Raw genomic sequence first — 16,926 nt, forward strand, 5'->3', positions numbered from 1 at the left:
ATTCTGTATTAGCAGGGGCTACTCTATAATATGCAGATATTCTTCCCTTCAAAAGTAATGCACTTATAGAAAATGTCTAGATGATTTTAAAGCAAATAGAATGAGTATTATGCAATGTAAATACAATGAAAACAAAACATAAATCACTAATTTTCAGCCAATAAGTAGAAATGAAAAAATAGTTGTGTTTGATGAATCATCGATTTTCCTAAGTTTTTGTCTCATGACCTTTTTAACTCTCAAAATAATTAAGATTCTCAAAGACTATCAGTTTATACGAGTTATAGCTATCAATATTTATCATATTAGAAATTAAAATAACAGATATTTTTAAAAGTACACTGTTGCTACTGCCTTGATCCCTGCTAAGATGCCCACAGTTCCCTACCACTGCTTTTGCACCATCAGTGCCTATGTCAAATACAATGAAAATGGCAAATTTTATGTCAGAATTTTTATGAAAATAGTTTGGACCCTGTGGAATCCCAAGAAAGGACTCAGGGATTCCACGTTTCCATGAACAGTGCTTAGAAAACGGCTGCACAAAGGGTTAATACTCCCCAAGACCTGTAAGAGACAGCCAACACAACTCCCTTTTACTTTTATCCTAAGCTATCCTGAAATACTTGAATCATTTACTAACTTTTTGAATTTCAAACTACACATACATAACATATAATTTCATTCAAAATTAATATTAGTAAAGATTACTAGGAAGCATTTTAGTAGAATATTATCAAATATGTATTCTCAGAATCAAAATGGGACAAGATATTAGAGAAGAAGAGATAAATGCCTTCCAGATAGAAACTTTCCAGGTTCTTCATATTCTCTACATTTGGGCTTTGGGAATGGGACTTTTCTTCCTTCCTTCCTTCATTTCCTTCCCTCCTTTTTTTCTTTCTGTTTCTAGGCCTATCTGTTCTTTTGTTCATTTTACTGCATTAGAATATGGATTCAATGGAAAAGTCCCTGATATGCGGGATTGTTTTTGATCTGTTATAATTCATAAGAGAAATACAAGATATGATGTAATGACTCTGTCAAGGAAGCAAAGGAGAATACTCAAATTGAAAAACTCATGTCTATATACAGTTACTGCAGAACATTTATTCAGCAATGTACATACAAAAACTGCCACTGGCGTTTCTTCTTCTACTGCTATTGAAAGAGTTCTTAACTTCACCAGGATTAAACACAACAAAAACAAAGGCCTTTTTGTATACTGTAAAATCCCCTGCAATGATACTGATATAAACTGAAACATAACTTTTCCAGAAAGGTGAGAAACAATTCTCCCTCTCCTGCCTCTTTTTCTTTTTTTTTTTTTTTTTTTTGCATGTTCTTGATGTGACTATGACATGTGAAAATGTACTATTGCTAAAATGGTGCTGGAAGATTAAAAGTAAAACTTAAATCACTCATTTAATCAGAAAAAAAATTACTCCTACTTTATACATTTAACATCTCTCCTTGATAGAAAACTCTAAAGAGGGTATTTTTTAAATGTGTAGATTAATGATCTTTGATTCTAACATAATTCAAAAGGCAAGCAACATATTTATGTCCATGCCTCCAGGAATAACTGCTAGTATTTCTTTGATAACATCCCCACTGAAACACCCACTAAATCTAACTTGACTTCAAATATTCAGGTTTTAGCTTAAAAAAGTAATGCATGAAGGATGGACACAAAGACAGAAAATAGACTAGTCATTGCATGGGGTGGAGAAGGAGATGAGGATTAACAACAATGGGCATGAAGAATCTTACTGTTGTGATGTAAATGATCTAAAACTGACTTATGGTGATGATTGTATCACTTGGTAAATTTACTAAAAAAAAAAAAATCATTGTACACTCGAAATGGGTGAATTTGATATATAAAAATGCTTCAATAAAGTTATATTTAAAACTGAATACACTGAATGACAGAAGCTAGACACCAAAAAGCATATACTATATGAATCCATTTATTTAAATTACAAAATAAGCAAAACTAACTTAAGATGATAAAAGTCCCAATAGCAGCAATTCTTGGTTGAGGGGAGTATGGCTGGTACAAAGCACAAGGTGGGGTGCCTGAGGTACCCTTAACATTCTGTCTTCACTTGGTTGTTGTTAGATAAGCTTGGTTTGTGAAAATTCACTGAGTTGTACACTTACCATGTGTGCAATTTTCAGTATATATATTATACCTCAATAAATCACTGTACTTCATATACATATATATCATGCTTGTTCAAAATTCCTTTTCACCTAAAAAAATATGGGCAACTCTATGCAGAATAAGGCTGTTATGCCACATGTTTAAAATATTTGTCATAAAAAGCTGGCATGAAGATATCATTACATATGATATTCAAACTTCCCACATTTAGATGGAATCTATGTCCAATTTATAAGAAGGACTCCATTCGGAGCTTTTAATGACAAGGGAATAGCATCCAAGCTAGTCTATCATCGAATTGTCAAGGTGTACTGGGTCTATAGGGATGGATGATGGTGGAGGGCTGGCTTCAGGCACGTTTGGAAGAGGGCCTAGAGAGAGTAAGCTGTGCACAGCAGACACCAATAAGCTTGTGAAGCCATGACAGAAAAGGATGGGTGAAGGGTTACTGAAGAGAAGCTGTTTCCCACGATCTTTTTTGGCTTTCATCCACTTATATATCTCATATCACTTTGGTCTCTTCCGGTTCCACTAACGCTGCAATCCTTTCAAGGACGAGCCTAACACTTTCTCTTCAGTGAATACTACCTAATATCATCTAGGTAAAAGAGTATTCCTTCTTGTTTTGAATTCTCATTAACACTCACCTTAGCATGAGCCAGCATTTTAGAAATAGACAAATAAAAGCTCTCAGATTTGCCCAGAGACCACTATCCTTCAAGTATACCTCAGATGCTCTGATCATCAAAATCCTGGCATGTGATAATTTCTTTGAATAATTTATACGACAGAAATTTATAAAAATATTGACTATCAATGTAGATATCAGAATTTTAAGTATCAAGAAGGTTAAAAATAAGGCAGGCTTTCTTAAGTACAAGAAAGATAATCCTTAAAATCCACTGTATTTGCTTTTATAATTCAATTTATTTTTACATATGCTTGATTTCCCCCATATTTTAAGAAGTCCTTAAACAAAAGAAAGAAATGCCTAAGTAGAAATCCTAATGAAAAACAAATTTACTAAGTAAATCATTTATTGATTAAGTTTTTAAAAATTACTTTGTGAGCAAGTAGTCAGAAAGTATGAAGGCTTATCGTAAATGAATGACTCTGTCACTGATTTCTGAGAAATCATAATAACAGTGAACAAATATTTGAGATATATTTAATATTTAACTAATTTATCAAGAAATTTTAATATAAACTTTCTATACTATAGATTCTAATTGACCAGTCTCTTTAGAATTGAAGATTTTCTTTTACTTATCCAGTGATATGCTATGGTACTTTATATTATTTTACTATGGTAATATTTCAGATAGTTTAAATGTATTAAATAAATTAATTTATATATTAGATATCAAAGTAACATTTTTTATTGTTTTCCAAGGCCAAATAATCATTAATCAATAGTCTTTATTATATTTTGATTAATAGTTATAAAATTGCCTCTGAATTTAAATTTTACTCTTTTTCCCACACTAATGGAAATCATTGTTAGCGGTAAAATAATTTTTCTGTAATTTCTGGAGAAAATTACATAATTCTGTTTATGAAAACTGAAAAATAAATTTAGTTTCTCAACTAATGAACTCAGTTCTAGAGAACACAGACTAGAACACATGAAACAAAAAATAATCTAATACATTCTAATATTTTCCAAATGCCATTTGCAATTTCTAGCACTAGCATTTTAGTGATATGGGGAATAGTTTGATATTGAAAAAGTAGTTCAAAGTATCCTAAAGTACACAATTTTGTGTGTACCTATGCTCAATATGTCACACAGATGCATGTTGACAGTTTATATTACATGCACAAAGAATATTAGAAATATCATACCTTTGAGACATAATCTTATAGGCATCAGGCAGATAGCATCGTATATTCTCCATCTGAGCAGGGTCAGAGTCACAAATTTTGTCATCAGTCCTCCCATAGTTGGCACTTTCAATCATGATGACATCTGTTCCTGGACAGCGGAGCTCTATGGGGTAGCTCTCACAGGAGAGCTCTCTGCGGACCACAGCCATTGGAATTGGGGCACGGCTGAAAGCTACCAGGAGGAGGAAGAAAAATAAGTCATCTTTGTTACATAGAAAGGAAAAGTACCCATTTCTCACATACTAATATAAAGGAATAAAGCAGTTACAATTCATAATTTTAACTAAAAGTAGACTATCTCTCACTTCAGTAACTTGACAGAATTTTTAACAATCTAGCTATAACAATTATTTCTTAGAAATCTTATCTCACAGGTATTTTTCTTATAAATGGAACAAAGCACTCTGGATTTTCTAAAACACTGGCTGGTATGTGAGGTAAAGACTATACAGAAATATCATACAGTTTGTAAAACAAGATTCTCAGATTAACCTCAGGAATACTGTGTGTATTTGTTTTGTTTTTTAATAGAAACCATGAACAACAACAACAAAAAACGTACTCCTCTTGAGTTTATATATACTTATTTAAATAATCTATTTCAATTTTGAAACAGTTTCATTGTTTCAGGTAATAACATAATCAGTATATTTTTTGAGTTAATTATAGAAATAGTGAATGTTCTTTAAGAAAATAGATATTTGTAAGGAGACAAATTAAATTTTCCTTCAGCTCCCTTCCCACACCTTTCCCCCAATGTCAAGAGGTAAGCAGGTAACAATGTGGTGACTTTTCTATTAGAACTGTCTACAGAAAAAAAACAAACATTGTATATTTCTTCCCATCCCTCTTTTAATTTTACTTAAGTAACTTTTAATCGGGTAGTATCACACTACACACATTGTTTCATATCTTGATTTATTTTACTTATTAATTTAACAATATATGGTGGAAATCTTTTCATTCCTATGTTGTATCCCTCATTTTTAATGGCTACATTACATATACATATAAAACATTATTTAATTGGTCTTATGTTAATGGGCACTTAGAAATGATTGACATGTATACACTGATGTGTATAAAATGGATGACTAAAAAGAACCTGCGTATAAAAAAATAAATAAAATAAAATTCAAAAATTCAAAAAAAAAGAAATATCCCAGTGTTTTTGTGTCATAATACTGCAAGAAGTATAAACCTACCTGTGTACCTTGGCTATAATATTTTAGAAAAAATATAACTATCCAAATATATTTTATGGTATATGTTAATAAATGAAATTGATGAAGGCATAAATATATTTGAAATTTGGCAAATATCAACAACTAGATGTCCAAAAAGCTTAATACAAATGTACACTTACACCAGCAGTACTTTCCTCTTCAAAATTACGCATTACCAATTCGTTTATATTTTGCCAATGTGATAGACAAAGAATGATATAACATCCTTAATTTTCACCACTTTATACAATTAAATATATTTCCATATGTTTCTTGACCCTTCATCTTTTTTTTATTATACATTGTTATTGTAAAAGTTCTTTGGATAGAAGAAAATTGAAAAGTTGTCCTTTATACTTGTGGCAAATATGTTTTTCTAGTTTGTTGTTTGGTTTCATATGTTTGCTGAACATAGATATTTCATTTTTATACAGCAAACTGTCTACCTTTTCACGTCAGATTTAACTGTTTCACAATCCAAGACTGAATATAATCAGTACATTATTGGAAGACAGTCAAATGTTTAATTGTAAAAACTCAACAAGTCTTCTTTTAAAAGCACATAAATGAAATTCTTAAATTCTTTACCAGCCAGCTAGTAAGTTGATTTTCACATAAGAGAATTAATTATAGAGATGAATACATGACAGCTATAAATTTGCATTGATAGTTGATTAACTCACTAATGTTGGCACATACATAAAAATGTATTTAAATAAATACATTCACCTTTTCTTATGGCTTTTTTAGTAAGCATGAAATGTGGAAAGCAAAGGAGGGAGGAGAGAAGCAAGAAAGTGTAAAAAGAGTGGGAATAGGGAAAAAGAGATTTTATTACTATAAATATTTTCACTTGAAACTCTACAGAAAATATTGATTTGGTTTATGAAACCATACCTATTATTTCAAAATAGAAAATGACATTAATTTCTACCCCGTTTCTATACCATTTTGGAAAAACTATACATGTACCAAAGACCCCACGCATAACTGCCAAATAGGTCACTCAAGCTGCACTGCACAGTTAATTCCATTCTGGTTGTCATTCAACATCTTTCTTGTTTTGTCCTCAATCCCCCTCAAACACAGACAGACAGATACACACACGCAAACACACACACATGAATCTAGCACATCCACAGCACTGATCAAAGAGAGTTAACACAGAGATTGGTGGTAATAATTTTTTTTTAATAAATTTATTTTATTTATTTTATTTTTGGCTGCATTGGGTCTTTGTTGCTGCAAGCGGGCTTTCTCTAGTTGTGGTAAGCGGGGACTACTCTTCGTTGTGGTGCACAGGCTTCTCATTGCGGTGGCTTCTCTTGTTGAAGGGCACGGGCTTTAGAGCGCAGGCTCAGTAGTTGTGGCGCACAGGCATAGTTGCTCCGCAGCATGTGGGATCTTCTCGGACCAGGGCTCGAACCCATGTCCCCTGCATTGGCAGGTAGATTCTTAACCACTGCGCCACCAGGGAAGCCCGGTAACAATATTTTTAAAGTTTGTTCTTGAGTCAACATATTGACAGGGTAGTCTCACAATAGAGACTGAATTTCTGAAATGTGTGTTTCTATGGTTCCTAAAATATATGTATTTATCTATCATTTAGAAATTAGATGGCTGTTTAAACATGAAGTCCTTTTTAATACTCAGATTCTATTTTAATGGAAAAAGACATTTTTATTACTGTATATAGCATTTTAAGTAATAAAATCATTGAACAATAAAAATGTTCCAATTTGGGAATCCAGTTTCACAATTTCAATCAGTTTAAATAGAATAATAGAAATTTTTTGCTTACTTTTTTTATAAAATGTTCTTGAAATCATAATTTTTCAGAATGTTTTACAGTAAACTTTTGAGCATTTGCTGAGACAATTTTTTTCTTAACTTTGGTATAGCCATTTTTTAAAAATCACATTGAAACTGCTTCCAAACATTGAGTTGATCTTGCTATATTTTGTTAACCTAACCAATTAAGTCATATTGTTAAAAAACAAGTTAATTTAACAAAGAAACAAAAATAAGCAAATAATAAAGTCAAAGCATTGTTTGACTAAGTGGACAATTTGGTTGATTAAACTCATCAGTCAACTTTGCTAAAACGCGTACACAGACATAGCTTTAATCTGGGTCTTAACTGTCAAAAACATGATTTAGAACGAGACAGTGGCAAAGTCAACTAAAATGTGGAGGGCAAATTTCCCACGTATCTCTTTTGAGCCTATAAGGATTATTCAAAAGTTATAGATATGGAAATTTTTACAGGGTACCAGGGTTGATTTGTGGATGCTTTCTTCCATTTAACATATAATTGCATTAGTATCAGTAACTCAGTGATAAATTGCATTCCTGAATAATGGATGCTTTGTTTAAAGGAATGTATTACTGGAAACTATTCTATAACATTATCTAATTAGCTACTTAAATTATTTTAATTACATTGCTAAATGCTTTAATCAGCAACTAAAGTCCAATGGAAAAATATGCTTAAGTTAAAAGATTTTTGTTGTTGTTGTTTTGTCTTTCTTACCATTCAGTTATCATGCTAACAATGGAGAGACTTTGGTTACCAGAGAAAAAACTAAGACACGGAAAATGTCAACAATTCAATGCAAGTTAGCCAGTGAAACAGTCTATTGTATTTTGTATCAGGATAATATTGCACTGGGAACTGTGAAGTGGCTATGGAAAAATAATACGGGGAAAAGATGGCATATTCTTGAGGTCCTTCTCATTTTCATACCATGAATTAATTTGTTGTAACAAAGAACAGAGTGTCACCTATTAGGTGTGTAACAGACATTGGCTGAATAAATTGGAAAAGGTTCAGATGTGAAATCTGGTAGACTTCTGTTAAGATGCTGCACTTTGGAACTACCCACTGACCACGGGACTAAGAGGACGCAAATGAAACTAAGCTTCTCTGCTAACGACGTCCAGAACCTCAGGAATTGCCCAAGTTCCATGTCGAACACATCCCTATAATTAAAAGTGCTCCTGACCAAGGATTAAACAACAGGAGAATTAGCTCCCGGTTCTTGCTCACTTGTTTCTGCACAAATCACTCTTATTCTTCCTTTTCTGAGACCTCAGCCAATCTGTTGTTAAAACTTCTTGTTTTTTGGTTACTCTCTTCTTGGGCTTTCCTACTGCAATCCTGCTTGGTGACTTTTGACTCAAAATGCTTTAAATTCTTGGTGAATGTGGGTTATGATAACTAAAGATACCAGTCTAAAGACAGGGTGAGGGCGGGAGCAGGGTGCTAAAAGCTGATGACCAAAGAGTCAGTTGATTCCTCCTGGACTCAAGGACAGGGGTCAGAGATTTGCTAGGATGACCCTAGGGCTTTACAGGGTAGCATTCAAAGAAGGGAGTGCTACTTGAGACATAGGATGTTAGGACAAAGGATATCAATAAGTAAAAGACTAAACACATATTAAGAGGTAAGCAGCCAGTTAGTTGGTTGAGGGCATTAACCCAGTATAATTAATTAAGTTTTTAAACATGTTGAATTTAAGGTGTCAGGATAACACTCAGGAACGTTTAATTTTCATTTGGGTTCATGGGTCTAGAATGGATGAGTAGACTATAGGCTAAAACCATGGTAATAACATTAAGTAGCTGAAGAGGGTAGATGTAGAGGAGAATAAATGCAGACGGTGGAGTATCAGTAGCCACTGAAGAAATGTAGAAGAGTGTACTACTTAGTTGCTGGACATATATATATATATAAAACATAGAGAAAAGCACCATGTATGTATTTAAGGAAGATTTTCATTTAGATTTTCACTAAATGGACAATATGCCTGCCACTACTACTTAGTTTCAGGACAGATGAATCAAGTACTTATATATATCTCTCCCCGGGCCAAGCCTTTAATGCACTGTTCAAATCTGGTTTTTCCATGGATTGTTCTACATATTCAATGATCCACTCAAAAATATATGGTGCAGTCTATTCTCCATTAGGCAGAAACTAAAATCTTCAGCCTGCCCTATGTGTGTGTTTGTTGTGATATTAAAAACTATTAGCAATACAGCTTATATTTTTATTTATTTTTCATTTCCTTACTTTTATACTTTGTTTACCCCAAATCCCATGTATTAAGTAAAATTAAATTTACTAAGAAAAAATTTTAAGCATAGATAAGAAGATGCAAATGAAAAGGCTATTTTGTAGCAATAAAGATAAAACAGTTGCTTTAAATGGGTAATGACAGAGAACATATTTGACTTATGTTTAGGGACAAAAAAAATTACATGATTTGATGATTGGTTGAACATGAAGGGTAAAAGTGAGGGTACAAGGATGACTACCAGGTTTCTGGCATAAGCAAGTGATTAGATTGTAGTGCCATGAACAAAATCTAGTAGGAAGTTGAATACAGGTCAGTGATTTAGAAGAGAGATCTTTATAAATTTGAGAATTGTAAGGTAGTACTCAAACCAGAGCAGTAGATAAGATAACCCATAGAGGGAGAAAGATTTTATTTAACATGTCCACGTGGCAGTTTTAAAATACATTCATAATTCTTTGCTACTTCTCCATTTTTTTTCCCTTTCCTCTTGAATGTGGGCTTTACTTAGTGACTCACTTCTAATGGACACAGCCTGGTAAAAGTGTGTGATTTCCAAGAGTAGTTCATTAACAAGACATTGCAGCTTTAACCTCTCTTGAATCACTCACTTTATACAAAGCCGGTCACCAAATCTTGAGCACATTCAAGCAGCCCCAAGGAGAGGTCCAGAAAAGGAACTGAACACTATGCTGACAGCCAGAATGAACTTGCAAGGCAGGCAAGTGAGGCATCTTGGAGGCTGACCCTCCAGCCACAAGAAACCCTTCCTTTGGGTAACTACAACCCTATGAGAGACCTGGAGCCAGAACCAGCAAAGTAAACTATTCCCAGATTCCTAACCTAAAGAAACCGCAGAAGGTAATAAACATTTACTGTTTTAAGCCACTAAGCTTTGGGCTATATATTACTAATATAGTGCAAATCAATTCTGAAGGAATGTTTAAAGAGTGGACATTGAAACTGTTGGACGACACTGAAGAATTACCAAATCAATAAAAGAAAAATACTATGAATGACCCACACAGATAGTCTAATATTACCATCCTTTGCTTAAACATAGTTTGGGCCATTAATTTAAAAAATATAACATTTCATATATATATATATATAATTTATTATACACATATTTTATATTATGCATTATATATAATACATAAATAAACCAGTTTCAGCACTAAAAACAGATTACTAATAGGTGTTAAGTTTTTTTTTGCCCCCTGTATCCCAATGATCATAAGAAGGGGAAAAAATGGCTCTTTTGAAAACTTTAAAATAAAAAGAAAATAGATCTGGTTCCTTATGAGAAAAAAGTAAATTAAACTATTTGTAAGTCAAGGCTAATGATTTTAAAGGCGTTTCTTAATTATAGAGAAGGACACTTACATATCTGGAAGTGGGTTACTGCCTATAATAAATTATTGGCAATGCCTTTTAAAAATTCTTCATTACTTAAATGTTGCCAAAAAGCAAATATTCCCAATTTTAAGTTTCAGCAGAACCTATGACATAATTTTCTTAAATATACGTATTTTCTCTGTGCGGTTTTACATGCCAACACACTTATCCAAATTTTAAAAAACGTGCTCTGAAAATCTAGTCTGAAATGTTCGGCAGCAAAAATAACATTGGAAACCCAGTGAAATATCAAACTATCATCTACTTTCTATAAAAGTACATCTACTACCAGTAAGCATCTAATATACTGAATTTCAAAAGTCTATTTCAACAAAAAATACATATAATTTAAATACTTTAGTATTTAATTAAATGTAACACAGTGACAATTAAAATTGACACCAGAAAGAAATAACCATAGGCAATTATGTTCTGAGGTCAAAAAGAAAAGCATGAAATTTAGAATTTCTGAAATTACAGGAAAAAAGTGTCCTAATGAGAGGAATATCATAAAACAATTACTGTAAAGCTGTCGTTCTGACTTATGGAGCTTCAGCATGAGGGTAACATTAATCATTCTTTTTGAGGATATATATACAAAATGGTGACCTTTAAGTGACATTATCCACATGGAGGTTGCCTAAAAAATGTAGCAAGTGTTTGAATAAATGAACTCATATCTACTTGTTATAAGTTTTCAACACTTCATAAAATTATATTCTACATTGTCTTCCAATTATATTCATGAGGGACAAAATTTCTAAAACTGAGTCAAACTTCACATATCGCTATTATCCCAGCCTTTTCCTAAATGTCAAAAACACCAAACTGGCTGTTCAAAGTGTTCTTAAGAGTAAAATTATAATTTCAAGATAAACAAGAATCCAGTAAAAATAATTATAGAATTCAAAAGAAATTTTAAAAGATATGCCAATTCAACTCTAAATGTATATTTATCAGTTACAATGTGGCTGCTGGGAGTTATTAAACACAAGACATGGATATTGTTTAAATTCTCCATCCACATTGGTGATTAGCTCAGGCCTAGGAGTGGTCCTATACAGAATGGGATTCCAAAAGTCTGGCAGAAGGAGCTTCAGAGGTATCATATGAAATCAAGAAAATGATAAACATTCGTGTGTGATGGTTAATTTTATGTCATTGTGACTGGGCTAAGGGATGCCCAGGTAGCTGCTAAACCATTATTTTTCAGCATCTCTCTGAGGGCATCTCTAGAAAAGATTAAGAAAGATTAGCATTTGATTCTGTAGACTAACAGAGATCACCCTCACCAATTTAAGGTGGTCTGGTGAGGGCCTGAATACAACAAAAAGGCAGAGGAAGTGTAAATTTTCTCTCTGCTTGAGCTGGGGTAACGATCTTCTGCCCTCTAACATTGGTACTCCTTGTTCTCAGGCCTTCAGACATAGGCCAGAGCCTACACCAGTGGCCCTCTGACTTCCAGGTTTTTGAGTACGGGTTGGAACTACATCACTGGTTTTCCTGGGCTGCCAGCTTGCAAACAGCAAATCATGGGACTTCTCAGTCTTCATAATTGTGTGAGTCAACCCCTCATAATAAATCTCTTTATATTGATCTAGATAGATAGATAGATAGATATAGATAATATAGATAACTGTGATATGTGAAATTTGACAGTTTAGAAATTTCATCCCATGAATATAATTGGAAAACAATCTAGAGAACCCTAATAATGTGAGTGTAGCAAAACCCCCAAAGCCAAAAGACAGTATCCATGATTACTAAAACCAAAAGATTACAGAATAATGACAACAAGATCAGATGGGTGAAAGTTCACAGCAGGGGAGAGCAGATGGACAGATGATCCAGAGCAAAAGTACTGAGAGTCTTCCTAAGTGTCTCCATTTCACTCTAGAATCTTAGAGTTGTAGAGAGAATGCACAACCTATATAAGGTTTAATCATCATAAAGTACAATGAAAATGTGAAACAGATTACAAAGTAATGAAGCGATACATTTGTTTGGTTTCTTAAGACAGATTTCTTGAAGGAAGCAAACTTGAGATGTCCTTTAAAGATGAAATAATATATGAATATAGGAGAAAAGATAACAAAATATTCCAGGCAGAAATTCTGAGCAAAGAGAGCTATATTCAGCATTTTGAGTGAGGATCTCAAAGAGATATCTGTACCCCCTTGTTCATTACAGCACTACTGTCAATAGCCAAGATATGCAAACAACCTAAGTATCCATCGATGGATAAATGGATAGAGCAGATGTGGTATATACATACAATGGAATATTATTCAGTCATGTGAAAGAAGGAAATCCTGCCATCTGTAACAAACAATGATGAACCTTCAGGAAATTATGCTAAGTAAGGTAAGTCAGACCAGAGAAAGACAAATACTGTATGATACCACTTATATATGGAATCTAAAATAGCCAAACTCATAGAAACAGAAAACAAAATAGTGGTTTCTGGGGGTTGGGGGTTAAGGGAAATGGGGAGATGTTGGTCAAAGGGTTTAAATTTCCAGTAGTTGAAATATGGATAAGTTCTGAACATCTAATGTACAGCATGGTGATTATAGTTAACAAAACTGTATTATATACTTGAAAGTTACTAAGAGGGTAGACCTTAAATGTTCCCAACACAAAAAAATAAATGGCAATTATGTGAGGTGATGAAGGTGTGAATTACTTCTAATGTGGTAATCATTTTACAACATACATGGGTATCAAATCAACACGTTGTACACCTTAAACAAACACAATATTCTATGTCAATTATATCTCAATAAGTATGGGGAAAAGCAGTTATATTCACAAGAGATTTGGGAGTAGATGGCAGACAGAACTAAACAGCAGTCAAATCAGAAACAGGCTTCAAATTAGATTCAGAATATAGCCCAAATTATATAGGGTAGTGGAAGATTACAGCATAAAAGAATAATGTAATAATAATATTAATGAAATTAATCTTAAAAAGCACTAACCAATAATTATTCAAACAGATTAGGAGAAAGATAACAGAGTCTGGAAATTGATGAGACAAAAGGCGATATGATGATGGTAACTGCTAATACATATTGGGTGTTTTAATTTTAAAAGTATCATTTTATTTTTTTTAAAGTATCATTGCTAATGAGAACATACTGTGTAGCACAGGGAACTCTACTGAATGCATGACGGTGATCTAAATGGGAAGGAAATCCAAAAAGAGGGAATATATGTATATGTATAGCTGATTCATTTTGCTGTACAGTAGAAACTAACACAACATTGCAAAGCAACTATACTCCAATAAAAATTAATTTTAAAAAAAGTATTGGGCTTCCCTGGTGGCGCAGTGGTTGAGAATCTGCCTGCCACTGCAGAGGACACGGGTTCGAGCCCTGGTCTGGGAAGATCCCCACATGCCGCGGAGCAGCTAGGCCCGTGAGCCACAACTACTGAGCCTGCGCGTCTGGAGCCTGTGCTCTGCAAAAAGAGAGGCCGCGACAGTGAGAGGCCCGCGCACCGCGATGAAGAGTGGCCCCCACTCGCCGCAACTAGAGAAAGCCCTCGCACAGAAACGAAGACCCAACACAGCCATAAATAAATAAAAAAAAAAAAAAAAAAAAAAAAGTATCATTGTATTTCAAACTCCAAACTATAAAAGCTTGTCAATATTATCATCCCCATTTAGTGTACACCAGGAAAATATGGTTTAGCCCAAAATGCTAAGAATGTGAGGCATGAACTAGAAAGTCATACAAGTGAGAGAAAAGATGCAATGACTCTCCTTGTGTGTCACACAAACAGAGAGAACAAAGGAAGGGGAGTTCTGTCAGGAAATACATAAGGCAATGTGAGGATATCACACTAGTTATCAATAATATAAAGTTCATGGATTGCCATTCCTTTGATGAAATGAAGCCTTATTTCCAAATATGAAATGCAAGTTAAATATTCCATTTACTATGTCTGACAGGGGCCTTTTAATAGCACAAAACGTAACAGCATAATATTATTATTTTACGAATTTTAAGATTTCTTTCCTAACATTTTAATACATTTTAATATTGTATCACAAAAACTAATATGAAATTTTTCTTTGTGTGAAAATCTACTGCAGTAAGATGGAAAATCACTACTTTACTTTTAAAATGTGACATTAATTCTCAAATGTAGTCATTATACTTTTACTGAAGTATATAAATATATGATTTTCTTTATTGCAAATTGCCAAATTTAAAGTTTATGTTATTCTTGTCATATAACAGAGAAAATCTGTAGTCACATAGATTTTTAACAAGAAATATACAGTAAATTTAGAGAAGGATATATACAAGTTTTAAATAAACAGTGATGTCTCAGGTTAAGACTAAATGACATTTAATTTTGAAGGGAAGGAATTCCTAAACAGTGAATGAACTCTCTACTGCACTGCAAACGCCATTCAGAAATACACAAGCAGCACCTTACATTCGTCCCCTCCTCTCTCCCCCCAAACACACTATATTCCTTGGAAAGGATAAAGAGCTTTCAGTGGCTTAAAAGTTTTTGTTTTGTTTTATCCTTAAGGAAAGCAATGCTAAGACATTTTCTAATTCAGCAGGGTAAATCTTCTGAAGAAAAGACCTTGTAATAACCTCTTTGGTAATCTTCAATATTGAAAAACATATACAACAGGGTTTATAAATCCTTTATCCACAAGCTTTACAACAGCTTTCACATATATAAACTCGCCCAGTCAGTGCTGAACATTAGTGTCTGTGTAATGCACCTGAGATTAGAACAATAAATCTAATCATAAAGACCCTGACCAAATCCACATCTCCACATTGGTACGGTTTCTAGCCAAAGTTTCCTACTACCTGTTTGCAGAAGCTAAAAGTTAACATTCATTCCACTAGAATGTATTTGTTAGGAGTAAGTTTGCAAACTGACGATGCTGCTTGCAAAATGAAATGCTTATTCTTTTTTTTATTCCCAGTGAAAACTTTTATTAGCATTGTTTTAAAACAAATATATTTTCATTAAGAAGTTAACTAAACACTAAATACTGAATGTAAATCCTGGCTTTAAATACAGTGAATCTCTATTTGGTGATATTGGTAAATGAGGAATGTATTAACCAACCAAATCTCTCAGCCTAGGAAAGTCCAGATACTTGCTAAATATGCAAACTGTAGGATAGGAAGAGTAGCCAGGTAGTTTTTTTTTTTAATAAATACTGATGACAATTTTTCCTACAAAATAGGAAAAATAAACAGTCAGAATGTGAAAAAAGGGACTTCCCTGGTGGCCCAGTGGTTAAGAATCCTCCTGCCAATGCAGGGGACACGGGTTCAAGCCCTGGTCCGGGAAGATCCCACATGCCGCGGAGCAACTAAGCCCGTGCGCCGCAACTACTGAGCCTGTGCTCTAGAGCTCATGAGCCACAACTACTGAAGACCACGTGCCTAGAGCCTGTGCTTCGCAACAAGAGAAGCCTCAGCAATGAGAAGCTCACACATTGCAACGAAGAGTAGCCCCTACTCACCGCAACTAGAGAAAGCCCGCTCGCAATGAAGACCCAACGCAGCCAAAAAAAAGGAATGTGAACAAAGTTAGCCAAAATGAAACTATAAACCCTAGGCAAAACAAAAAACCTGAGCACACATCGGATAATTCTGGACACTATTGAAGATATTTTGAGTGAAAGTGAAATATGTTGGGCTGGGTCAGAAGTGAACTCTCACCTTTCCCCAACTGTGAGGCAAAGCCACCAGAAGGATTCTGAATAAACAGATTTTTCTCTTCTAACAACAATAAAAACAACAAAAATATTCTGAAAGGCAGAAAAGCACCTCACACACTTAAGTTTCAAAAGCCTAAAAAAAAAAAAAAAAAAAGCCTTATGAATTGACTTCAAAAACCACATTTAAAAAAATCACAGGAAACAGGTGATAAAGGCTATACCCAGGATTATTTGTATACATGGGAAAACTGTCGTGAAATGACATAGGGCATGTCCAGCACTCTATTTTATTTGTTCAGCTCAACTACAAAATATACCACTGAAGTTACTAAAATTTTCCCACCTACAAAAATATTTAATGGAAAGTTTTTATATAATACATTTTCAGGATCACACAGCAAGTTTCTTGAAATAGATTAAAATCAAAGTTCTAAACATCTACCCTGATTTTTCCTC

General features: G+C 33.7%; 1 protein-coding gene across 6 annotated transcripts in view; it reads right to left on the reverse strand.

The window, feature by feature from the left end:
- ADGRL3 (adhesion G protein-coupled receptor L3) overlaps positions 1 to 16,926 on the reverse strand; it is a 563,136-nt gene that overhangs the window by 466,090 nt on the left and 80,120 nt on the right. For all 6 annotated transcript variants that reach the window (XM_068542874.1, XM_068542873.1, XM_068542871.1 and 3 more), the window contains one exon: positions 4,016 to 4,229. In XM_068542874.1, the coding sequence (XP_068398975.1) occupies positions 4,016 to 4,229 (214 nt within the window). The remainder of the gene's footprint in view (positions 1 to 4,015; positions 4,230 to 16,926) is intronic.

The sequence above is a fragment of the Eschrichtius robustus genome, chromosome 4 (assembly GCF_028021215.1).
Source record: "Eschrichtius robustus isolate mEscRob2 chromosome 4, mEscRob2.pri, whole genome shotgun sequence".
Taxonomy (NCBI): Eukaryota; Metazoa; Chordata; class Mammalia; order Artiodactyla; family Eschrichtiidae; genus Eschrichtius; species Eschrichtius robustus.